Source organism: Xiphophorus maculatus, chromosome 5, assembly GCF_002775205.1.
Source record: "Xiphophorus maculatus strain JP 163 A chromosome 5, X_maculatus-5.0-male, whole genome shotgun sequence".
Lineage (NCBI taxonomy): Eukaryota > Metazoa > Chordata > Actinopteri > Cyprinodontiformes > Poeciliidae > Xiphophorus > Xiphophorus maculatus.
Window position 1 is genome coordinate 4,916,267 of NC_036447.1, and position 26,894 is coordinate 4,943,160.

Genomic DNA, 26,894 nt, shown 5'->3' on the forward strand with positions numbered 1-26,894 from the left:
TATTTCTGTGTTGAAACCGTTCACCTTTCAGATTCAATAATCATCATTAAAATGTCTAACAATGTTAAACCAAAAAGAAACATATCACTATGCATACTAATGCTTGGTTTGGCTGGTATAGCTGGTGGCTTTCGGGATGAGGAAGGCATTGGTAAGGTGGCAGTGCCATCTGGATATGCCAACTTCACCATCGTTTCCTGGCAAGGAAGCACAGCAGAAGGCTGGGAGCTTGACCTAGAGGCGGACTGGATGTATGGCCCCACTGCTGCTACTCTGGAGCTTGGCTCATGTTGAGGGTTGACGCTGTTTAAGGCCACCTGACAAATGATGGCAGAATTCAAAAAGGTGCAAAAATACAACAAAAAGTAATGGACTTTCTTTGCTTTGTTGCTTATCTCCTCGTGATAAATAGATATTGTGACAAATGTATTATCTAAACTTACTGGCAGGTTCTCTTTCTGCTGCAGGGCAGCCTTTTTTTTCCAGAGTCTCTCTTGAAGCTCACCAAGACGTTGGTCCATCGCAACAACTTCCAAGTTGTTCTTTTTCAGCCTGTCTTTCTGCTGCTGCAGCCTAGCACTTTGTTCCTGGTTCAGCTTGTTCCTCAGCTGGAAAGGAGTAGGAAGTGAAAACATCAACAAGATGACGAGTTTCTGCTTAGTGACCTGGGGAAAATCCTAGTTTTCAAGGTGTTACCATCTTAAGCAGTAACTCTTATGTCAGTTCTGCTGCTTTTTTAAAATTCACAGGTATTACAGTCTTAATCACCAACTGAACAACTTGACTTTGAAAAGTAAATTTTTAAAAAGAAATAAAATTCTTAGACCTCTAATTCACCCAGCAGCCTATGCCTGGACAATAAATCAATAACAATATATATTGTGATGGATATATAATCAATATCCATAGATAATACATGTGATAGAATATTCTCTGGACTTCCATCCTGACTCGCTCGCTCAATGGTTACCTAGCAACAACTTGCTTGGTAACAAGCAGTTTCAAGTTCCCTCAACTTTGGTTACCTAGCGACAACCTGTTGAGTAACAGTTTAAGGTTTCACCACCATGCCTCATAACTGCTTAAAAACAAGCAGTTATGAAATACAAAACCTGTGGTTTTATTTCCACAGGTGTGAAATAAAACCTGTGGCTCAAACCAAAGCTATGAAGCGTATCAGAAACTGTGAGCGCTGTAAACAACCAGCCCCCACTGCGAAAAGAGACGTGCTCCTCATGTTTTATTTTGGACATTTAAAATATTTTGCAGTTCCAGTGTTAAGAGTTCTTTATAAAATTGGTCTGTGATTGGTTTTGGATTATTATGTCATTATCAATATATTACTTGGAAATGTCCTCAAAACAAAATTATTGTTTATTGCAATAATTACTGGGGCAATTTATCGTCCAGCAAAATTTGTTATCATGATAGGCCCATTGGTATCACTGGTTTAAACCTTGGCTAAAAACATTTACATGGTACAATTAACCAGCTTGTTATAATTACATTATCAAGCACGCACTAGACTGAGGCTTCACCTGCAAGTCTTTATATAAGTCCGTTAGCCCAGAAGAAGAGTTGTGAGGATGAAAAGGAAAAGGAGGCTCAAAACGAGAGTTTCTCATTGCCTCCAGCTGGTCACTCAGCTCCTCCACCTTGGCTGCAGCCAACTCCAACTCGTTGTGCTTCCGCTGGAACAGGCTGGTCATCTGCCCAATCTCCTCCACTGGTACAAACAGAAAATAAACATCCCCAAAACACATTGTGACATTGCACACAGCGAGTTATTTCCTTTAGGAGTTGCTATATGTGGAAAGGTTGCAGTTGGAAGGTCTCCTTGCCATCACCCTAAACTTTAGTGCCCTCGTTCTCAATAATTAAACAATCTGACATGTTTTCCTTACCTTTGAATGATCGATTATTATACATTCAAAAAGCCTAGACAAAATCACCAAAAGCTGCTTGAATCAAGGTTTAAGTTTATGATTAATCAAACTAGTATTAATGAAACATAAGTAACAGGTTGACTAACGAAAACACTCATTCTACTTCCACTGCTCTGTATTTAAAAAGGGCTTTGGCAAGAAAAATAAAATATAGCTACTCATTATTCAGCCATTTCAGGCTCTAAGACATGCAAGACTTTTTCAGATGTTTCTCTTAACTCTATGAGACGGTCTTGTTGTCTTTTCTGATTATCCAACTAACTTTCAGAGGTTGAAAGAGGAGATAAAGGAGAAATATCCAACAATTTCCATGGCCTTAAAGCTCACTGTAGTAATGTAAACAGTCCCAGTCAGACTGAATGATAAGTTATCGTACAGACAAGACAAGGTTGTGAGGAAATAGTGTTCTTGTTTGCACTCCTTGCCACATGACAACACAAGAACATGAGCATGAAGGAATGAGTGACCCCCTCTAAAAACGCTTATAAGTGCCTGTCTTAATAGATCCAACACCAATATACCTTAATATGCATAGAGACAAGCTATTGGCTGCAGCTAATAGCTTGCTAAGTAGCACAGCACCTAGATATTTTAATGTCCCAAGCTGCATTTGCCTTCAAATATTTTAGTTAAGCCCTACGAAAAAGTCTGCAAGTAGGCAAGTTTTGTATGAATAATTTGGAGTTTTGTTCCACAGACAAATATGCGAACATTAAACTATGAAGAGGCAGGAATCCACTGCAGTTAGCAAATGCTAATCAGTATCCTACCTGCTACATAGTCCATACAACGTACAGTACATGTAGTTTTAAATAAGTTGTTTTATAAAACGGTTACAAAATTAGTTTATAGTGTAATCACAGGTCAATTGTGAAAAAAATTCTATTTAAAAACAGTTTTAATGCTGAAATATTTCACAGAGTTGGTACAAGAAGGAAAGCCTCTGACCTAATTTGGAGTTTATGTTTCGTTTCTGCTCCACTTGGCCCCTGAGAGCCCGGACCCGTAGCAGTTTGGCCTCCTGGTTGCGTATGTTTTCTTGCAGCTGAAGCAGTCGGTCTTGCCCAGATGCCTCCTGATGTTGTTCCTGCAGCTTCAGGTGACACAGCTGCTGCTCCTGCAACATCCAGCCAAAGCCCTTCATTAGTCAATTTACAGGCACGCGACACTATTATAGTTTAATATTGTTTTTAACATGGAAAGCAAAAGCTGACTGATTTTTTATAGCATTTACACCTCCAAAAACATTTATATTAAATTAGGGTGCTTAGTGCTACAAGATAAAAGTTACTTAGCAACCACCATGCCTTTACATACGATGTAAACTTTGTTACAGCACATTTCCTTGATAATATAGCACACACTCTCCTGCCAACAATAATAATAAACTGGCAGACAGCTGCTTTCCCATAAGAACTACATGTGTGAATAATCTGAACACACAATATTCTGCATGAACAATATATGTGTTCTCCATCACTGAGGCCTAAACACTGATGAGTGACATAAAGGCCTTCGGATATTAAATCAGCCAATTTCCAATGTATATAATGGGTTAAATTCAATGTCAGGCTGAAACTGGGCTGAAGAACGACGGGTTCTTTTGGTAAAACTATTAATAGTAGTCGTATGCATGCTGCAGAGCGCTTGGTGTGCTGTACCTTGAAGGCCAAAAGCTGCTGCTGGGCATCAATCTGCTGCTGCTGTCTTGTTGCCAGATCCTGCAGCTCGCTCAGCGACATATCCAGAGGAATAACTGAGAACTGCAACAGAAAGCTCAGTCTGAGTTTGTAGTCACGTCTTCATATTGTTTTTCTCTCTATCCAGCAGTCATTATGCCAAATTATACAACTTCTGGGTGCGTTTATTTACTAGGCGTTATGATGTGGTGTGATTTCAGTGTTTCTGAATAAATAAAGATCTCACCCCATTCTCTCTGAGTCTTTCCAAAGTAGTTTGATCTGCAGCTCTGCATCCAGCTGAACACAAAAACAGATTTTTTAAAATGTATCTTCAAGTTTTCAGACTTGCTACAATGTTAAGTACAAAATACACACAATGAATTAATCATACGTTAACAAGTGTTCATGAGATACGCCAAAGTTAAAGCAGATCAATACTTAAAAATACCGTGAACAAAAAACACAGATGGAGCAGCCCACTTAATTCCTTCAGCTCTAAGCTGATTACCGCCTGAGCTGCTGGAAATACCTGCTGAATCTGTTCTTTGGGAGCTGCAGACCCTCCTGCAGATTTGCACTACATGCTGCTAGATACAGGCACACTGGATTACATCTGAAGGTTTCCTCATTCCTGCATTTAGCGTCATCCAGATCCTGCCTGATTGCTCTGATGGTTCTCTATAACCATATTTTCTTTTGAACAGGTTCAGATCGGTATATGGACTATTCAAAACATCTTCATTACATTTTTTGCACTAAATCTTTCTTAGATAATAAGATTTTAGTCAGTTCAATTCTTGTTACTTTAAATCCGAATAATCAGCTGCTGGCCACGCCCTCAAATTCAACGTTTACACTCACATGTGAAAATGGCGACAAACAAATGCAAAATTATACAATCGTAAATATTTGAAAAGCAGAAGTGGGCCTTACTGTACAGTCAACAAGAATGCAGCAAGTGGTTTCTCAATGGTAAGTCCACAACAAAACGCTTGCCTTTTCCAGCAGCCATTGTACGGCACATACAACGGTAAAACCAGCTGACCAAATGTGCTGGAACTCCACTTGGGTTGCTAGGTAAGGGGCTGAGCTCGGCTGGGGTTGCTAGGTAACAGTGTAGTGCCCATCAACTGTGACTCAACAAAGGTTTTTGAAACAGCTCATTTTCCAAACACCAAATAATATCAACTTATTGCTAAAAAAAAAAACAGCACTTTTCTGAGCACCTGGGCTGTTTTAGAAGCAATGGAAGAACAAAAACATACAAAAATTAAACATTGCGTAATAGCCCCCCTTCATCCCTTCTTTGATGAATAAATCTGGAAGATAAAGGTAAGATTATGTAATAGTCTTTGGTGATAATAAGGTGTATCCAACCTGTTTCGTGTCCAGAGGCTCTTTGGTATCGCAGGATGTAGCGCACCTCCCCTCTCTGCTGGCCCCATCGCTGCAGCACCTCCAACATCGGCTCGTCTTCTTCAACCACACGCTCTGAAATGTTGGAAACCAACACAGAGACTTTAACATGCAGCTGTAAAAATATAACTGCTCTTTAAAAAATCTCCTTTTGATCTTATCGAATACAGAGAGGTGGGCAGAGTGACAGAAACTCAAGAAAGAGAAATATTAATTCAAAATTATTTTTACTCATGTAAAATTGAGAAGTAGTCATGAAAAGACAAACTACTCAAGTAAAAGTGAAAAATTAAAAAGATTAATCCAGAACTAAGTTATTGCTTGACCAATATATGATTAAATAACATAATCAAACAAAAATATTAAATCATGTCCAAGGTTTCCTGAAAATAATGATAAAAAATAAAAACATATTTACAAAATGACAAATTAAGACATAAGATGCAGACATGTAACTCGTTTACACAACAGCAGCAGATCTTTGATGTATTGTGGTGTTAAGCTGTTCAGTGATTTATTAATTTACTGCAGTATTTTTAAGTCTATTCTCTGAGCTACAGGGAGCCATAAGGACTTCAGAACTGGGGTGATGAGCTCCATGTTCCTGGTTTTAGTCAGAACACCAGCAGCAGCGTTCTGGATCTGATTGGTTTTTTAGTCAGACCCGTGAAGACACTGTTGCAGTAATCAATGCGACTAAAGAAAAACACATGAATGAGTTTCTCCAGATCTGGAACAGTCCTCATATCCTGGAAATGTTCTTCAGGTGACAGAAGGCCGACTTTGTAGCTGTCTTTATGTGGCTCTGAATGTTCAGGTCCATCACTACACCCAGATTTCAGACCTGATCACTAGTTTCCAGCTGTAGTAACTGAAGCTGTACATTAATTCTAGATCGTTCCTCTTTAGGTCCAAAGATAATAACTTCAGTTTTTAGTTATAACAGAGCAGTAATCATGAAAAGCTGTGGTCAGTATTTATGTAAAACTCACCTGAGCCTCTCCAGGTCTCAGCCAGGTAGCAGTCGGCCTCACCAGGCTCCCTGCAGAGCTCCACAACGTCTCTGCACAGCATCTCTGGCACGACGGGAACCTCCGTGACGCGCTGGTCGTTGCTGCCCAGGTGTACAGTAAGGAACATCTAAAAACATGCAGTAAATTATTCAGAAAATGTTTTAAAAAGGTCAGAAACATTTAGAAAACAATCTAAAACGATTGTTACAGTAGAGTATTGCATATTGTAGGTGTATAGGCCTGTCGCAGTAAGCAATAAATCAATTAACCGTGTGATAAATTGAAACAATCTCAATCATTTCCATTTATTGTTTTTATTTTTCTGCAAAAAGCTAGTGAATAAAAGTCTTCAGTCTGGTGCTTTGGTCTCAACTAGCCCTTCTTTTGAAGGACAATTTTGTTTACAGAGACTTCATAATTTATTTTATTTGTTGTTTCTGTTTCTCTTGTTTTGTTTATTTGTTTTGGATATTTAAAATGTCTTCCTAATGTTCATTAAAATGTAACGTTTATTGATCTTTGAGACGGTGTTCTTGCATATTATGCCATTACTTGGAAATGGTCTCAAAGAAGAACAATATTATTGTTTATCGCAATAACTTCTTGGACAATTTATCGTCCAACAAAATTTGTTATCATGACAGGAAGACAGGTGTGTTATAAAATAGATGCTAGTACTGACCAGTTCTTAACATTTAAAATTAGTTGTTTGAAAAACTGTTAAATATTTTAAGAGTGTGTGGTGGAAGATATAAAACCACAAACCATTTTATTTCAGATTTCTGTTCTTTTTTATTACTGATATTTATGAACTGCACTGCAAAACCACAAAACCTTATCAAGTATTTTATTCTAGCTTCTAGTGCAAATATCTTAGTGCACTAGAAATTAGAGAAAACTAACTTTTCAGCAAGGTGTAGGAGTTTGTTTCAGGTAAATAATTCTTTAACAGGTTTTAAAAAGCACCAGTTCTGCTGGGAGATTATTTCACTTCTAACATGGAAAAATGTTATGAGTGAAATAATCTGGAACTTTTTAAATCAATATTGAAGGATTATTTATCTAAAATAAGCTCTTAAAACTTAACATAATGATAGCATAAGCAAATGTTTATATTTTGAGTACTTGAGATATTTTTAGTTTCCCTCAGATTAGAGTCACATTCAAGGGGAGATCCAGTTTATGAAGGTAATTTATTATCTCAATGTTTATAATGTTGAAATTTAGATACATTAAGAACGGCATGCAACGGTCTAGCTGCAGCTAAAGATGATTTCCGTAATCAAATATTCTATTGATTATTATTATGATTAATCAATTATTCTGATGATTAATCGGATGAAAACATTGCCACATTCTGCAGATTTTTCATTTAACCACTTAATCATTTTACATACAATATTAGAAATACATTAAAGGTTGCTAATAAACAAATAGTTCTTGCCTAAAATGCGTTAACATAGCATTCCTGTAGTCTGCACTTTTAAGGAAAGCAGCTGTGAAACGAGTCAGTCTGGATGCTGTGAAGAATTTAAAATGTGAAATAAAGGATAGTGCAGGAAGTTTGCTTAAAGCAGAGAAGAGAGAAGTTTGTCTCTTTATTTCCTCAAACAGATCATATCAGGTTCCTGTTTTCACAATTAAATTAACTTTTGACTGGAAAAAGACACATGTGAGCATGTGAGCTCCTATCAGTCACTTCCTCACCTTCACAGCCCAGAAGAGGAACATTAATGCGCTTTAGTCGATCATATAATGTACGTAGCTTCCCTCAAAGCAATGGTGATCAAATCAAAAATCCTATTAGCTCCAATATGGCTGATTCATACAACGGAGTATTAAGGCCACGGTAGATGGGAAATAAAAAGGAGGATAAATTTTCTGCCAAAAATATCTAAGAAATTTTCTAAAAAGAATTTTTAAAAAAAAAAGTAAATTTCTGAGTTTAGAAAATTCTAAAAAAAAATTCTGAAAATTTCTGAGATTATTGTCAAACTTTTTGAGTTTGAAAGTCAAAGATTTGCTATTTCTTTCTAAAAAAATTCTGATTCATCTCTCTGAGTTTTTTTGACGTAAATTTACTCCTCTTTTTTTATGCCCACAATAACTCCAATACGCTGTCGCAGCTTTTTAATTCTACTTTTTGATAGTTATTAATTTTTTCCATACACTCCATCATTACTGGAATCTCCCTGGTTTGCTACCAGTTGCAGATAAACCAATCATAAATCAATACGTCCTCTCCTCAGTCCAACTGTTTGATTATGAAGTTTCACTTGTCAGCTAAAAGTACAATCATAGATAGATAGATAGATAGATAGATAGATAGATAGATAGATAGATAGATAGATAGATAGATAGATAGATAGATAGATAGATAGATAGATAGATAGATAGATAGATAGATAGATAGATAGATAGATAGATAGATAGATAGATAGATAGATAGATAGATAGATTGATTGATTGATTGATTGATTGATTGATTGATTGATTGATTGATTGATTGATTGATTGTTTAAAGCTCCAATTACAGCATTTAAAAGTTAATATGCTGTGAAATATAAAGTTCCTTCTCACCGGCATCATGCTGTGGAGCTGGTACCGTCGGTTCGGGAGGCTCCTCCTGTTTGACCTGTTGCAGAAAGGTTCGTCTGGTCCGGTCCGGTCCGTCCAGATTTTCTCCCGCCTTTATAGAAAAGCGCCGCCGATGTTCTCGTCACCGGGGCAAAGCCTGGTGTCGGTCCGCGGCGCGGAGGCAGAATCCCGGCCGCTGTGTCACGTGTCCCGACGCTCCTCCACTATCACCGGATCAGCTGCGGACTGGACAGCGGGCTGAGGGCTGCAGGAAGTGGGACTGTCAAAATAAAAGCCATCAAGAGTCCGATAATATTCAATAATAATAATAATAATAATAATAATAATAATAATAATAATAATAATAATAAACATTCCTCAATAAAATTTTAAGCTTAAATAGCTTCAAAGCTTAAAACAACAGATAGATGATAAATTAACTCTGATTTTGAATTTACTTTTTCGTAACTAGCACAACAAAACTGAAAATTAATTACTGAAAACAACAACAACAATAATAATGAGGATAGGAATATTACAAATATTCACTATTTAAAAATATTTAATTTAAAAATACACTACCACTCTTACTAGTACTGCTGTTTGTAGTATGTAGAATATGACAAAGATTTATTCATTAATGTCTTGAAACCCAGAATTTGGCTTTATTTTTAGATGAGTTTCATTCCTGAATAAATTTTGAAGCTTAAATATACACTGCTCAAAAAAATAAAGGGAACACTTAAACAGGTGTTTAACACTTAAAGTGTTCCCTTTATTTTTTTGAGCAGTATATTAAAACAACAGATAAATCAACTGTGATTTTGAATGCATTTATTTTTTGTCACTTATTCAACAAAACTAAAAATTGAGTCAAAGGCAAAAGGTTTACAATAATTTCACTGAATAAAAATTCAGAGTTATAAATTCAAAGTTGTTTGTATTTATTGATAATTTTTGTCTATTTTTTTTTACCTGAAACATTAAAGTGTAAAAAATTAAGAGCAAGAAATTGCTAGCAGGGCAAATACTTTTCACTGCTGTTTAAATAAACAACATTGGTTTAGACATAAATATGTGACTTTTTGAGTTAATCATAACACACTGGGAAACAAAGATGAATATTTATTAAGATGTATCACTTCGTGCATTTTAACTGTAACTCATCTAAAGATCTGCCATGAAACATAATTAAATCTGAAACAAATCAACTAATACATCTTCCACAGGAGAAAGTTAAATAAACCAAAACAGAACAATATATAACAGAATAAAAGTATTTTTCCACAGTGGGGAAAATCAGGTGTACAAATATATAAAAACACAAAAAGTATAGCATAACAAAAGCTACAGTTAATAAAACTAGCAAACCCAGATTTTAAAAATTAAAGGAAATGAGTAGCTGGGTTTAATTTAAATAATAATAGCTACAATATGATTCAAGGCACTCTATTTAAAACCTATTTTTACTGTAATTAGTTTCTCTGTATGGTGTAAAACATTGTGTTACCCAACAGGTCCTGTCTGTGTTTCAGGAATCATGCAGAAGTAAAAAAAAAATGTCAGAAGTTGAAAGAAAGTTTTCTGTAAACACTAGTTCTAAAATAAATGATGTTTTCTGACAATTTGGTGCAAGCATTCTGCAGAAAAGGTGCAGTTTAACAGGTGTCTTGTTGCTGTGGTAACCGTGACCTCAATGCAGACAGATAAAAGACGCTGATAAAAGAGAATAGAATAGAATAGAATAGAATAGAATAGAATAGAATAGAATAGAATAGAATAGAATAGAATAGAATAGAATAGAATAGAATAGAATAGAATAGCCCTGTTGGTACTTTTGCCATTTTTAACCACTTTTTGTAAATAGTTTGTTGTATTTTATGCACATATTTATACACACATATTTTATATGTACTAAACTGCATTTCTTTTCACATTATTATGTTATTTTTAATAGCTGTGCATTATTATTTCTTGACTGATGTAAATTTGCTCTTACTCTATAGCCTTTTGTTCATATTTTTTGCAGCTGTGAATTAACTTTAGCTGTAAGAATGAGTCTTTCTTTGTGAAACGCATCAGCTGGTGACAGCTGTTGTTGCTATGTTTGTCTGCGTTTTCCCAGTCAAACAAACAAACAAACAAATAAACAAATAAATAATTGTATATGCATGTTCCCAGTTACCTTTGACTTGCTGATGTTACACCTGAATTTCCACATAGTGGGACAGTAAAGATATTTTTATTCTATATTATCACAAGTTCTCATTTCAAACTTCTCTAGACTGTCGGGTCATGGTACATAGAAAAGAAGGAGCAACTTTCCTCCAAAACACTTAGAAATTTTTAGATCAATCTCTGAAACTTGCTAGAAAAATAAGTAAATCTCTGAGTTTGGAAAAGCACAAATTTGCCATAAAAAGCTTGGATATTTTTATATTAATCTCTGAAATTTGCTAGAAAACATTCACCAAGAAATTTCAGAAACTTTGAAATCAAAAATGTCCATGTTGTTTTGTAAGAAAATTTCTGAGATTGATCTAAAAAATTTTTGATTTTTCTAGCAAATTTTTGATTTTTAAAACTCAGAAATTTCCAAGTTGTTTTCTAGAAAAAAAAAATTATATTAACACTTTTTTTGTACTTTGGTGAAAATTTACTCTTCCTTTTTCCTGTCTCCAATGGTCGCACCAATCTCATCAATACCCAGAAGAAAAGCCAATATTTATTTTTTCCAGTTTACGATTTTATAATCAGCATTTTTACTCCATCTTTATTCCATCTAGTAAATATAAACAAATATTATTTTACAGAATTCTTGTAGACATAATCAGAACTAATGCGAACTGCAAAGGTAAACATGAACGATAACCCCTGCGCTCGGAACGGTAACAGAGTAAGACATCTTTCTTCATTAACCATCTTTGCAGAAAAGTAACCGGGGCTCTGCAGGCAGAGAGACGCAACGAGTCAAACAGACAGAGAGAGACAGCAGGTGTCCTCGCTCGTCGTCTCCTTCTCTGCAATCTGCGCTTTCACTGTTTGTCTCCGATGGAGGAGAAGGAGTCAGGAGGAGGAGAAGGAGGAGAAGGAGGATTTTACCGTTCAGCCAAACGACCCCGGACGGAGGAAGAGGAGGAGGCCGATGCCAGGGATCTGGAGGAAGGTGAAGAGAAGGAGGAAGAAACGGGCTCCGCCGAGGAGGATGCAGCGGGGAGCGGATGCTACGACAGCAGGAGCCGAAGGAGGAAGGTTGGTTAAAAAAAAAATATTAAACCGGGAAAAAAAATTAAAACATTATGTAAGAAGAACGACATCTTCCTCTGATTTTGTTTTTAACGAGGCTTATTTCTCACACAAATTCAGAACCATTACATTAGGATGACTTTTGTCACTCATGCGAAAACTGTTTGCACCTTTATCTGATTTTTATGTGTTTTTACTTAAGGAGAAAATGTCCGCTAAATAGCTTTGAAATGTTAAAGATAAAAAGAAAACAATACACGAAAGGCACAAAGTGTACAACTTTGTAGCAGAAAGTGTCACACTGGGTGAAGCCAAGGGAAAATGATTCTTACTTTGACTTTTATTTGTCATTCAGGCGTCAACTTTCAATGAACACAGATCGAAATTACGTTTTATTTGGCTCAAGGACTCTTTTACAATTATACATTTAAGCAGACTTGAAGATTAAGTTTATAGAATAAATATAAAAATCACTACAATAACCATAAAACATACAAAAAATGAGATAAGAACATCTTACACACTGGAAGAATATGAAAAATACATTTTATCAACGTCAATGTTTCACTTATTAATCAAAAGTGACTCAGAGTGTAGATTTTAATCTAGATTTAAAGGAACTCAGTGTTTTGGCTGTTTTGCAGTTTTCTGGAAGTTTGTTCCAGATTTAAAGTGCTTAGAAGCTGAAAGTGACTAAATATAAACTCATGCATGAGCTTCTCTACATCTCGCTGAGAAATGTTAGAAATGTTCTTCAGGTGACAAAAGGCCGACTTTATAACTATCTTCATGTGAATCTGAAGGTTCAGCGCTTATATTTACAGCTCTGGACTAAATGAAGAGCCCACTGCACTGAAGCCCATTGAAAACCTCCTGGTTATTCCACCAAATATTGATTTCTGAACTCTTCCATAGCTAAAATGTTAATATAGTTGTTTCTAAATGAATATTAACTTGTTAATATTCAAGTTAACAAGTTGAATACTCAAGAACCTTCCTCGTTATTTTGACCATTTCTCATTTTCTGCAAATAAATACAAAAGTTTTGCTTGTAATTTCTAGAATAAAAGAACAATGTTCTTTTTACACAAACATATACCTTTAAAGAGTAAAATTAGAGAAACTGATCATTTTAAGGCCTCTTAATTTTTTTCCAGAGCTCTGGTGAAATGCAGCACTCTTGTACATTGACTACTCAATGTTAGACCTCAGTTGAGTCTCTGAGGTCTAATTTATTTGCAAAGATGTTTTTAAAATGAGGGCTTAGATGTGTGAGTGTCTATAAATTAATCTGCTTGTTTCTGTTCTTCAGTGCAAGTCATTTTAAGCTCTGAGTCTTTATTATGAGGAGGGCAAAGTAACATCTCAGTGAGAACGTGGCTGTGGCAGGAAATGTCTGGCCTCAGCAGGAAGTAAGGTCGTATCTCTACGTACACAACTGGACTTAATGCAGCCACTTTTCACAGGAAGGTTTCCGTGTGACCCTGTTAGGGCTCAGATTGGTTGTAGGTGCATGCAGCCTAGCAGAGCAGACTCGCTGTTTCTCATGGTTCTCTGTGGGTTTTGTTTATGTTTGTGGGTCAGCCAGGTGATGTAGGTCAGAATCTATTGCCACTATAACTTAAAGCTTACCCTGCGTGCACCTTACCACTAAAACTAGATATCTACATGCACTGAATTTAACAAAAGCATATCAACTTTTTTTTTTTTACTGATTAACATCAAATCATAGTAATCTTGGTCAGCTGAGATTAGAACAAATATTTTTCAGGGCATCTGAACATCCTTTAAAATTGACGTATCTAAAATTAAGGCCTTAAAATATTAATTCAAGCAAACGTTAGTTAGACTTAAGTACATTATCACAGCTGTTAAAGTTCAATGTGGCAGGACTATTTAATCTTGTATATTCGATGCCAGACTTTTCTACGAGGCAAAAATTTGAGACAGCTTCCCTGTCTCAAAAAATGCTAATACTTGCTTGCAAATGTAACATCTTTCTCGTTAGATATTCCATATAGTGTAAATTTATCTAGACATCTAGATAGTGAAAATTTACCAAGAGTTGACTGGACAACGTTTGTCTCCGCCACTGGCTAGCTTCTGTTGCTAACTCGTATGATGCTAGGCGCATTCTGTGCAATGAAGCACGACACTTTGGGGGCTAAGGCTATGAGAAGCACAAAGCTGCTGCTAAAAGTAGCAGAAAAGACCCCCAGAAATTTCACAACTTTGGTCCCTTGAAAAATAGAAAACAGATTTTTTTTTTTTTTTTGTACATTTCTGTTGTGATATACAGTAAGTCTTAAATTTGATCCACATGCTCTTAAAAAGTCTTAAATTTGAGTTGGCGAAACTCACAGAAACCCTTTTATTTTTGATTTGTTTAAATTCAGATGATTAAACTCAACAGGACCGACCATCCATCCATCCATCCATCCATCCATCCATCCATCCATCCATCCATCCATCCATCCATCCATCCATCCATCCATCCATCCATCCATCCATCCATCCATCCATCCATCCATCCAAGTTTCATTGGTTTTGCTTTCATCCCATTTTGTGTTTTCAAGAATTATTTTAAAATGGCCATATATTTTCAAGAGTTCACTCCTGTTGTAATCGTAAAATGTAACTGTTGTGACACGCTTTGATTTCACAACAAGGCTGTAAAATAAATTTTTTTTTTGCACTGGTTATGCTGGTGCGCCTAACGTTTTTTTGCAGGTGCACCAGTAGGAAAGACAGGAGCACCAAAACTTTCACCTGCATAACAGAAATATTTCCTTGTAAACAATCTAATAATCATAAACAAGTTTATGTAGAATTGTGTAAATCCAGTTACTCACTGAAAAAGTGTTCAAAGTGCTTCAAATTAGTTGAAAATCTAACTTTATAAGATAAAATAATGGTAAAAATTTAGATTTTAACATTTCAAACTGAGATTCAAGTCATTTTTCTTATAAATAATTACTTCAGACATAAAGTTTGTGAAAGGAAGTTTTCGTTGCAGGCAGTGTTAAACTTGTTAATCATCTCACATCTCACCTGATGATCTTTTTACTTGAATAACTGGTCACACTGGTTTGACCTCAAGTATTTTTTTTAGGTGCACTGTTGAGAAATTGATCACCCTTTGGAGTCCTGCACTGGTGACTCCCTTTAAACTTATTAAAAGTATAACCAATGCAGCTGCAAACATAGACAATCAAATAAATCACATATTGTTGTGATGGTTACATCATTTCCACGCCGTCGGTTTAATCCCGCCAGTGGGACCAGAAGAAGAACGTATCAGACGTGAGCCGACAGGAAGGATGCTACGCGTAACACAACACCTCCCCGGCGTGCAAACACAGGCTAAATAAGGACGCACAACCTTCCCTCCACCGACTGAGGCCTGGTCTCCACGGCGACGGAGCAGCATGTGTGTGTGTCTGCACAGAGAGAGGGAGAGTAACCATGGCGACGGAATTCCATTATGTCTCTGCCTATTCCCCGACTGCTCGCAAGCAGGTGAACGACTAACTGTTGGTGTTGCTATGGTAACCGGCGTGAGAACAGTTGAGGGCGCGCGCTGTTGTTGTTGTTTCTGGTGGTACGGTCCAAAAATATCAGGCAAACTGCACTGTAAAAACACAAAATGTTTGGTATAATTTCTAGTGCAAATATCTTAGTACCCTTGGAATATGAAAAAAAACTGACATAAAAGTAACTTTTCAGCAAGATATAGGAGCTTGATTTAAGTCAATAAACTTAAAACATGGAGAAAGAAGTACTTGTACTGTTGGTGGATTATTTCACTTCTAACAAGATATTTTTTTCTATTATAATCTGGCAGTGAAACCACCGTAGTACGTTTTCATCAATATTAAGGAATTATTGACTTACATCAAGCACCTAGCTTGCTAAAAAGTTACTTTTAAGTTATTTTGTCTTATTCCAAGTGTATTAAGATATTTGCAATAGAAACTAGATCAAAAATAAGATTTTTTGTTTTTGTAGTGTGTTTGTCTACCTTGGTAGAAATAACAATACATCTCTCAAAGGAAAAGAGAAAGCTTATGAAATAACTTTTGATTATATTTATGTGTGAATGACGAGATAACATGCATTCTTCATGGATTTTCAACACAGTCTGCAGTCTAAGGAGAAAAGTAGCATTGAATATGAAATTTTAAGTTTTTTATTTGTGTACTTCTTTGTGTTTAGCTGTTGGTAACTGACTTGTGGTCATTTTGGCACATCTATGTGTGGTTATATCTAAAAAGCTCTTCGGTTTGTAATTGAAATACATTTAATTCAGTTAAACAAAATCAGATTTGGATATAAATTCAATAGACAGACAGATTAGTGGTTGATTAAAGATTATACTATGGAGGTGATGCTGTAACTAATGATTATTTAAGTATCAATTAATCTATCAATTATTCTGACGATTGATCGATTAATCGGATAACAGAAAATTCCCAAATTTTGTCATTTTTCTTTTAACCACTTAAACTTTTTTTGCAACATTAGAACTACATAAAAATGCAAAAAAAATATTAAACTCACTTTTATGTAATAAACATTTTATTGCCTAAATTGCAATAGAAGATTTCTTTAGTGATCTGTCTGTCTGTCTGTCTGTCTGTCTGCCTGCCTGCCTGTCTGTCTGTCTGTCTGTCTGTCTATCTGTCTGTCTGTCTGTCTGTCTGTCTGTCTGTCTGTCTGTCTGTCTGTCTGTCTGTCTGTCTCTCTATTATGACTAGTTTTTTCAGTAAATTGCCTCTTTTTCTCTCTGTCTACTCCAGTTAACGATTAATCGATTGCTAATTCAGTTGAAGGTTATTTCAATAATTGATTAATCACGATTAATCTGATCCAGCCCTAATCCAAATTAATTGTAATTCATTAAATTCAGTAAAATACAGTCAGATTTATATTGGAATACAATTGTGTTTGGTGCAATTACAATCAATCAGTCAAATGTTGTTGATTTCATTTTTAGTGTTTTCAGTTGAAAGTTTTCAACATTTTCTGTTGTTGTGCCAAAAAACAACAAGCTGCTAATTTAGAGTTTCAACACGTCCAGCAAACTGTGCACCATTCACTAACAACCTGCGAGTTTTCATGCATTTTCTGCTTCGTTTGCAACGTTTATCGCCTTTTTTCAATTATTATTATTTTTCTCAGCAAAGGAAGGAATTATAAATAGAACTGGGCACAAACATTAGAACAAAACATACTGAAGGAAATGTTTATTTAGGAATTATAAGACTACGATGAAGTACAAGCACATGAAAATAATTACAAACACACATGCCACTAAAAATTTCCTACTAACGGTGACATTTATTTAATCACATGTACTTATTCTCATACAAGAAATGATTTGAGCTTTTTTGTGGGAGAGCGTTATTGTCTGCATTGTCTGGTCTGCAGACTTCAGGCGTCGAAACAAAAAAGCTCGGCTTCACTAAACGACAATCAGCTCAATCTGAACCTTCAGCCTCGGCAAGCTGCAGAAAAGGTCAGGCTGCAAAACCCACATGCTTGCATAACCTCCTTCTGACAAAGACAGTGAGGATCTTCTGTTTGTCGGCCGCGCCACCGTGCAGAAGGTGTTTCCGCTTGCAGCCATCCTCACTCTGACTCAGTGTTACATTCAGATTCTTGATGCTCTGCACAAACCTGAAGTTGTTATTTTACAACTTTAAAGACTTCCACACATTCATTCTGTGATTCTCTTAAAGTTCACAAAACTTAAAACGAGCTATAAACTATTAAGTTTATAGATGTATATTTTCACTACAGGTCGTGTTGTGCAAAAAGCCATAAAAGTACCACTTGAATGCATACTTTACCTTATTTTCTTTTGGTTTTGTTAGATTTTTTTTGTAATGAGTATAAATAATGTTCATTAGATGGTTTCTTTTAAGAAGCAGATTTTAGTTCCATTAGTCTTTTTATTTTTCACAATGTTGCATCAGACTTTTTTTATTTGTTCTTACCTGGATGTTTGTTAGCATATTAGCTCCACTTCATTACCAAACTAACTTTTAGCTAAAACGCCTCAACTGGGATCATTTGAGCTTCAGTCGGCTCAAATACACTGCAAAAACACAAAATCTTACCAAGTAATTTTGGTCTACTGACCAGTTCTTAATATTCAGAGATCTTTAAAACGACAAGATAAAGCAAAACTTCAAGAGTGTTTGAAGGAAGATATCAAACCACAGAGCATTTTATGGCAGATTTCTTTTCTTTTTATATGTTTGAACCACACTGTAAAAACACCAAGTCTTACCAAGAATTGTTGGTCTAGTTTCTAGTGCAAATATCTAAGTGTGCTAAAAAAAAAATCTGAAAACTAACTTTCATGTGACTTTTCAGCAGGAAATAAGAGCTTGTATTAAGTCTATTGGTCCTATTGATGAAAACATAGTTCCATTGTCAGATTATTTCACTTATAACATTTTTACCAAGTTATAATTGAAATAAATGGAATCAATATTAAGGAATTATTGACTCAAAAAAAGTTCTTATCTGCTGAAAAGTTACATGTAAGTTAATTTTGCCTTATTTAAAGTGTACTAAGATATTTGCACCATAAAATAGATCAAAATTATTGGTAAGATTTTGTGTTGCATACGGCAGCACTTTACTTATTTAAGCAAGTTTCAGAAACGACAGGCACATCCTGAACCTTTGCTGAAAGCTGGTAAAACATGAAGTGAATCTGTTTGAGGAATCTGGAAGTTAAATATGTTTGAGGTAGAATCAGCTGAAGAGAGAAGAGTCATTGAACAAAAGTTTAATCTCAGTTGTTGCTAACTGCGTCTTAAAATGAAAAAACTAACGTCTCAATCACTTCCTGTTTTATCTTCTGTGGACAGTTTTACTAACAGATATGGGACTGTGCATAGTTTTTGTTTAGTTTTTATAGGCTTGCTGCTCTAAGCCTGCCCTGTTTCTGATTAACAAGACGTGCATTGTTGTGCAATCGTAGTTTTCAGTTGTCAGTGTTTTTGATGAACAGATGGGCAGAAGTGATTTGATAACTGTTCACACCAAGAGTTTCTCAGCCTTCCTCAGATCACTGAGTTAAATCAAAGGTGTGTGTGTGTGTGTGTGTGTGTGTGGGTGTGTGTGTGTGTGTGTGTGGTTATGGAGGTGGGGCGGGTTACTACATTGTCCTCCAGCCTTTCTGTTGTATTTTCGATCTTGTGCAGAGTTTGCATTAGACCTTTGACGTGAGGTTTTCACATTTCGGCTGCAGCACAACATGCAGTCGGCCTCCATGGCCGCTTTGTGGCTTTCACCTACACTATAAAAACACAACATTTTATCAAGTTGTTGTTTTTTTTTCTGGTTTCCAGTACAAATATCTTAGTAAACTTTTCAACAAGAAAGAGGCGCTGGTTTTATGTAAATAATTTCTTAATATTAATAAAAATGTCCTAGTTCCATTGGCAGATTATTTCACTTATAAAATGGGGAAAAAATATAGTTTTAAGTGAAAAATATGTTAATAGCTTTATTGATCCAACTAATATTTGGGAAGTTGGGTTTAGAATTTATGCGAGAGTATTTTTGCTCTAATTTCTTGTGCAAATAGCTTATTACAATTGAAATTAGACAAATCTGTTTTACAAGTAATTTTACAGCAAGATGTAGGAAATTGTTTTAATCGATACTCCCAATATTGTTTCGCTGCCAGATTATTGGAAAAAATAATAAGTGGAAAAATCAGCCAGTGGAACAAATACTGTTCATCAATATTAAGGAATTATTGACTCAAGACAATCTAATACTTCTTGATGAAAAGTTAATTGTAAGTTAGATTTGTCTTATTTCATTTGTACTAAGACATTTGCAGTAGTAACAAGACAAAAAATACTTAGTAGTGTTTGTTTTTGCAGTGTAGTATTTCCAAAGTATTTCCTCTGTTGTTCTGCTTCTTTTTCATCTTTTGTTTCTCTTTCACCTTTATAAACTGACAAACATCCGTAGCAATCTCATTTTCACTTTTTTCCAACAGAATTATTTCTGTGGAAATAAATGATTCCAGATTTTATGGCTGCATTGTCGTCGTCGTGAAAATGCTAACATGCTAAATCTACGTCACATCATTGTTCATCTTTAGCTGTTGTCCCATATTATCTGCATGTCTGATTCCTTATAAATGCAACTTATTTCTTTTTTTTTCCTTTGTGAAGGACAGTCACCTCATCCCCCCTTCGCCCGTCGTTCATGTCCGAGGATTGTGTGACGCCGTGGTGGAGGCCGACCTGGTGGAAGTGCTTGAAAAGTTTGGCACCATCTGGTAGAGTTTAACTTTTAAATATAATTTATTATTGCTTTAACTCATTTTTATCCAGTCCACTAACGTACTATATGAACATGTCACTAAACAGGGATGGATAATTTAGTGAAAACATCTAATTAAATTAGTTTTATTGCTTAAATTCATCTCAAGCTAAACTGTTTAGAGACAGAGCTTCTTACTGATTAATCCTTTAACTGTCATTAGGGCTGGCTGATAAATCAACTTTATCGATTAATCAAATTTTTGTTTTTTAAGAAAAAAAACATAAAAATACAGATTTTTGGAAAATCTGGACTTTTTTAAAAAATAATGTACTCCTTGGGTTTCCACAGCTCAAAGTGTTTAAAAGCTTGTTTTTATCTGGACTTTAAATTCAGGTCAGCTCTGAATCGGAATATTAATCAGGCTATGATTTTTTATTCATAATCACGAGAATACAATAGTAAAGTTGAAATAATGCAAGAATAATAATTATAATAGGAGAACAAAGTAGTAATCTTATGAAAACTCGAACAACAAAAATAACAAAAAATGAAAATGAGCATCTTGTGAAGTTATAGTTTGGTGTCCGTTTTACAGGTAATACTTATTACTTAATAGAAATGCTTAATCTTGCCAGTTTAGTTCCTCATGCAAATATCTTAGTACACTTAAAATAAGACACAAGTAACATATAAGTAACTTTTCAGTATTTTTCAGTTTAAGTACATAAATCCTTAGCATTGATGAAAAAGTGTTATTTCCACTGGCTGACTATTTCACCTATAGCACAGGAAAAGTAGATTGCTATAAGTGAAATAATCTACCAGTGGAACCAGCACATTTTCATCAATATTAAGGAATTATTGACTCAAAACAAGCTCCTATATTTTTGCTGAAAAGTTACTTTTAAGTTATTTTTGTCTTCTTAAGTGTACAGTACTGACATATTTACAATAGAAACTAACCAAAGATACTTGGTAAGATTTTGTGTTTTTGCAGTGCAGTTATTTTACAAGTGAAAGTAAAATATTTTACTTAATAAAGTAAATTTTCCCAAAGCAGTACTAATGTAAATGTAACTAGTTAGTACCCAACTCATTTTAAAGATGTTTTATAGATAAATATTTGCTGAACAAATTGCCTGTTTCTGAGTGGACAGAACCAGTTTGTCTGTGTTTTACCGTCTGTTTTCCCCCCTCAGTTATGTGATGATGATGCCCTTCAAGCGTCAGGCTCTGGTGGAGTTCGACAGCTTGGAGAGCGCGGAGCGATGCGTGAGGAGCGGAGGCAGCGAGTCCGTCTTCATCGCCAACCAGCAGGCCTTCTTCAACTTCTCCACCAGCCAGAGAATCACCCGACCCACCAACTCAGACGACCCGACCAGCAAAAACAAGGTTCTGCTGCTGTCCATCCAGAACCCGCTGTACCCCATCAGCACTGTGAGTGGCTCAAGTGTTCCTTATATTTAACCAAATTTGGTTTAGATCATCCTTTAATTAATTAAAATATCTAAAGAAAGCATAATTGATGCAACATATATAAACATGTAGCTGGTTTTAACGCTGTATGCACTGTATAATGGCTGCCACAAAACTGCAAAAACATAAAATCTTACAAAGAATTTTTATTCTAGTTTCTAGAGCAAATATATTAGTACACTTAAAATAAGACAAAATTAATTCACAACTAATTTTTCAGCATTAAATAATTCTTGAATATTGATAAAAAGTATTAGTCCCACTGGTAGATTATTTAACTTTGAACTTTTTTCTCAATATTCTGGCAGCTAGCACTTTTTCATCAATATTGGGAATTATTGACTGAAAACAAACTCCTATATCTTGCTGAAAAGTTACTTGTAAGTAAGTTTTGTCTCCTTAACTGTGCTAAGATATTTGCACAAGAAACTAGAGGTAGAATACTTGATAAGATTTTGTGTTTTTGCAGTGTATGGAACATAAATGTGAAAAATAGTTGCCAAATATTTAGTTGGATCAAAAGAAAGATGGTTGTTTTGTCATATGACTAAAAAACCGACCCAAATTCATTTAATTTACATGAAGAAAACTTGGTGACAAACTTTAAATGTGTGTTTTTTGTTAAGTAAACAGTTTAAGTGTGTGTTTTTGTGTGTTTTTACAGGATGTTTTGTACACTGTGTGCAACCCTGTGGGTAATGTCCAGCGCATCGTCATCTTCAAACGCAACGGCATTCAGGCCATGGTGGAATATCCTTATGATCACATTATCATCAGTCTTAACATGACATCATTGTGTTTATTTCAATAATATAGAAGTTCTATCACTTTAGATTACTACTGAGCAGCTAAAATAATTTTTTTTTTTAAATGCACCAAAGGTTTGTTTTAAAAATATTGTAAAATAACGTGCAATTTTTGAATCCCAGGTGCTTTCAACTTATTCATTTTAATATAGCTGAAATTGTTTCGATTATTATTGAGCAGCTAACATTTTAAAAAATGCAATAGTGGTTTGTTTTAAAAATGTTAGAAAAAAAAATTGTGGTCAAAAAGTGCTTTGGTCCTCATGGTAAAAAGTTTGGACCCCACTGTCACATGTGAATGAACAATCCGTACTGAAAACATTTTTTATTGATGTATAATGGATTACTGTTCTTTTTGCATTATAGCTTTATATCAATTTAATTCACCCAAATTTGTTTAATTTTAACTGTCACTTGTTTTGCTTGTAGAATTTAATATTTTGTGGCATTTTTGAGGATTATCTAAAGTGTTTGGAATCTCATCATTGTGGCTTGATAAACATGGGGGGCCCAAAACTACATCCTGCTCCAGGCCCCCAAAAAGCTAGAGAAGGCCCTGACCAAACTCTATTTTTTTATATTTTCTCTTTTTGTCATGAATCACAGACAATCTTTACTGCAGGGAGTTAACAGCTAAACCAGCAGAACAAACATGTTTTATATTTGTTTTTTAAGCACCTACAGTGTGTTTTTGCTATATGGGCTATAGTTGGGAGGTACCATTTTCGTCGTTGATCTCTGTGTGGGAAACAACACGGTAATGACACAGTCACACCGTTTGGTTCACTCACTTAGCATGGTTTCCATAACAACCAGAAACTAAAAAAATTGTTTTGGTGTTGCTGTTGTGTCAAAATAAGCAAAAAAACAAAAAAACAGTAACACCAGCAACTCAAATGGCTGTTTCCCGATTGGCTGCTTGTCGTTCTGCTGAGTCATCCTTAACAAATGACTCAACATTTCAATCCGTGGAAGACGCTCAGAAAGCCAAAATGGCTCTAAATGGAGCAGACATTTACTCCGGCTGCTGCACGCTGAAGATCGAGTATGCTCGGGTAAACACACTCACACACTGTCCAGCAGACACGCGCCCTGGTGTACACACATGCATGCATCCTCATCCTTAAGCCCACGCACACACACCCACGCAGAGGTGCTGTGCTCTGTCGCCCCCTGCAGCCCAACAGACTGAACGTCGTCCGCAATGACACCTCCAGCTGGGATTACACCAAACCCTTCCTCCTGCACCGAGGTAGGACAGCTTCAGGTTCTGCTCACACACACACTTATACACACACACACGCACCCCCACACACGTGGCTGCTGTCATTATCTGTGAGTATGCAGAAATGTATCTAGTTTGATTTGATAACTGAAGTAGTGCATTGATATTTCAGTCTTGTTTACTTTGCTCTCTGTGTGTTTAATGTCAACAAATAGTTCAAAAGTTTTATTATTTTTAATCATTTCAGTAATTAAAAATAATGTGGAATCGCAACTTCCTGTTTGTGCCGCCTGTGATCAGTTACAGTATAGATGATGGCGTATTAGGAGCATTGCATTTTAGATTTTTAAAAACCCAGTACATTACTGCCAACAAAGTCTGAAGGAAATTTCTTAGTTTGAAAAGTCAAATATCTGCTAAAAAAAAAATTCAGAAATTTTCAAATTAATCTCAGAAATATTCTAGGAAAATAGCTTAGAAATTCCTGGGTTTCAAAAGTCAAAATAAATAATGATACATTTGAATGTTTTTTAATATATTTCTGAGCTCATTCTCAAAAATCTTTTCCAGAAAATGTTTGACTTTTCACACTCAGAAATTTTCAAGTTTTTTTTTAGAAAATTTTTGAGAATAAGCTCAAAATTTTTTAAATTTTTCCTAGCAATTTTTTTAAATGTCTGAGATTAATGTTAAAATTTCTTATTGTCTTCGTAGAAATGTTTTCTTTTACTATTTACAATGGCCTTAGTATTCTATCATAGTTACAACCAGTGTTGGGTGATTAATTGATTTAGTCAATTAATCTTTAGTTTTTGAAGATTTTTGTCTTTTCAAATCAGAAATTTTCATTACTTTTCTAAAATATTTGAAACTTATCAAACTCAGAAATTTTCTTCTTTGTAGAAAAATTCCTAGACTGATCTCAAAAAACATTTCTAGCAAATTTGTAACTTTTTAAACTCAGAAATTTCCATAGTATTTTTAGAATTAAAAAAAAATTAATCTTAAAATTTCTGAGTTTTTTGTGGAAATTGACACTTCCTTTTTTCTCTCTGCATTGGTCATAATAGTCCATCGTTTTCAACTCAGGCTGGGAGAGAAATCGATGTCATCAATTAATCAAACTTTTGAAGATTCAAGTTTTGGAGAATCTGGATTTTTTCCACCAATGCTCTCCTTGTGATGTCGGCGCTCCCTGTCTTTAGCTTTAAAAGCTTCTCTTGTTGTTTGTTTCAGATCGGGGGAAGGGAAGGCAGCGTCAAGCCATCCTGGGAGAGCATCCATCCAACGGCTACGGTACCGACTCTCGCTCTTCCTCCCTCCCTGAACGTTTCCTCCTCCTCCTCGTTTGAAATCCCTCGTTATCTTTGCTCGTCTTCGCAGGCCCTCACTGCCCCCTGCTGCCGCTGCCTCCTAACAGCCGGTACAGGAGAAGCCATGAGCCGGTGCCGGAGCTGGTTTCCTACAAGCAGCTCGTCCCAAAGACCTTCTCCTCCACCCTTCCCTCCGCCCTGCTGGGCTCCAGCGCCGTCGCCATGGTGAGCAGCCTCCATCCCAACGAGATGAACTGCAGCCGCCTCTTCAACCTCTTCTGTCTCTACGGCAACGTGGAAAAGGTTTGTCTGAGTTTTTATTTATTATTAAGCATCTTTTTAGTGGGACAAACAAGATAAACATAATTTTATTAATTAATTTCAGGGTTTCACCGGTGCTTAAAGGGACAGTGTCATGTATTTTCCATCAACTTAGTGCTTTATTGCACAATCAAGTAACTTAAGTTTGTAGTCAACATTATCTTGTATTATTATAATTTCACTTTCTAATAGATTATAGATGTACTGTTCTAGGGACAAGTGTTGAAAATTAGCTTATGCTTTAAACACTATGATCCAAGCATGGGACTGCTGTCTTATTCAGTTTTTCTCTGTTAACGTGTGTCTATCCTCATCAAATAAACCTAACAAAAATAAATAAATAAAAATGCTACATATATCAAACGTGACCTAAAACCCATTCGACTTTGCAACGTAACGCTTTGAAATTGGGTCTCTGTCTCTTTAAAAACTCCTGCTCTTTCTGAAACCCACTGTCGCTTTTCTATTAAAGATGCAGTTTCTAACTTTTATATTAAAAAATCTGTTGTTTTTAACATATTTGTTAAAACTAACACCATGTTTTTTTTGTTTTTTTTTTAACTTTATTTTTATTATTTTTGCAGTTTTAGAGACGCACATACATACATTGAACAGTTAGACCCCCCTCTAACAAAAAAAAAATTACAGAGCAGCTAGTTTGACAGGAGCAGTTGAGTGATAACAAGGAAAAAACAAAAATAAGAAAATAGGTAATTGCATAAATTATACAGTTGGTGTCAGGCTCTGAGGAGTGATCCATTTCTTCCAGTATTTATTGTATTTATAAGTGGCAAGCCTTAATGAAAAGGTCAGTCTCTCCATGCCGTGAATTTCCTCAATTATGTCCTTCCAGTCCAAACATGACGGTGGTTCCACATCAAGCCACCGGCGAGTTATAGCTTTCTTTGCACCTGCTAATACTAACACCATGTTTTGACAGTGTAATACAAGACAAATAGTATGTGAAAAGATCGATCTCCTCCATCTTCTTCCTGAGCTACTATTACTGTCTGACGAATAGTAATAGTTCGTCAGGAGGCGGGGCTTAGTGCTGTCAATCAATCATGCATTCGTTGTTTCTAATTAGCACTGGGAGCACTGGGAGAAGGCAGTTATTGTTATTTTTTGTTGTAAACATTCTAGTAGCTCTAATCCACAAAGTATTTAGAAAATGTCTATTTTGAATCTTTTTGACAGGATTATTGTTTCAGCCCTAGAAGTCCTTGTTTATTTATAAAAATATTATTTATCTGTATTTTTGATTTATCTGTTCTTATTCACATCTTAGCCTTACAAAGTGTTTTTATCTGGCCCTGACTGGTGGTGTTTACAGGTGAAGTTTATGAAGAGCATTCCTGGAACGGCGCTGGTGGAGATGGCGGATGAGTACGCAGTGGACCGCGCCGTGACCCACCTCAACGGCACCAAGGTGTTCGGGAAGAAACTAAACGTCTGGTGAGAACGAGACCCGCTCAGGGTTCAGGGCTGAGATTGTGGCTCAGAGTCACAGCAACCCAAGTACAAAACCACTGTATAGATTTTAAAATACTCCGAATAATAATTTCTACTTCA

The 26,894-nt window shown here is 35.7% G+C and overlaps 2 protein-coding genes across 3 annotated transcripts in view; one reads left to right on the top strand and one right to left on the bottom strand.

Annotated features, from left to right (window-relative positions):
- The window catches only part of LOC102237977 (apoptosis-stimulating of p53 protein 2-like), a 17,893-nt gene extending 6,068 nt beyond the window's left edge, over positions 1-11,825 (bottom strand). For both annotated transcript variants that reach the window (XM_023333656.1, XM_023333655.1), the window contains exons 1-10: positions 11,737-11,825; positions 8,638-8,914; positions 6,037-6,184; positions 5,006-5,119; positions 3,873-3,925; positions 3,608-3,709; positions 2,895-3,063; positions 1,539-1,726; positions 444-608; positions 98-317 (exon numbers count right to left, since the gene is read on the bottom strand). In XM_023333656.1, the coding sequence (XP_023189424.1) occupies positions 98-317; positions 444-608; positions 1,539-1,726; positions 2,895-3,063; positions 3,608-3,709; positions 3,873-3,925; positions 5,006-5,119; positions 6,037-6,184; positions 8,638-8,646 (1,168 nt within the window). In that variant the 5' untranslated portion in view covers positions 8,647-8,914; positions 11,737-11,825. The remainder of the gene's footprint in view (positions 1-97; positions 318-443; positions 609-1,538; positions 1,727-2,894; positions 3,064-3,607; positions 3,710-3,872; positions 3,926-5,005; positions 5,120-6,036; positions 6,185-8,637; positions 8,915-11,736) is intronic.
- Positions 11,556-26,894, top strand: part of LOC102234641 (heterogeneous nuclear ribonucleoprotein L-like) — an 18,937-nt gene continuing 3,598 nt past the window's right edge. The window contains exons 1-9 of the mRNA XM_005810707.3: positions 11,556-11,886; positions 20,088-20,194; positions 21,381-21,618; positions 22,322-22,407; positions 23,422-23,518; positions 23,643-23,715; positions 24,925-24,984; positions 25,072-25,304; positions 26,656-26,777. Of these exons, the coding sequence (XP_005810764.1) occupies positions 11,686-11,886; positions 20,088-20,194; positions 21,381-21,618; positions 22,322-22,407; positions 23,422-23,518; positions 23,643-23,715; positions 24,925-24,984; positions 25,072-25,304; positions 26,656-26,777 (1,217 nt within the window). The 5' untranslated portion in view covers positions 11,556-11,685. The remainder of the gene's footprint in view (positions 11,887-20,087; positions 20,195-21,380; positions 21,619-22,321; positions 22,408-23,421; positions 23,519-23,642; positions 23,716-24,924; positions 24,985-25,071; positions 25,305-26,655; positions 26,778-26,894) is intronic.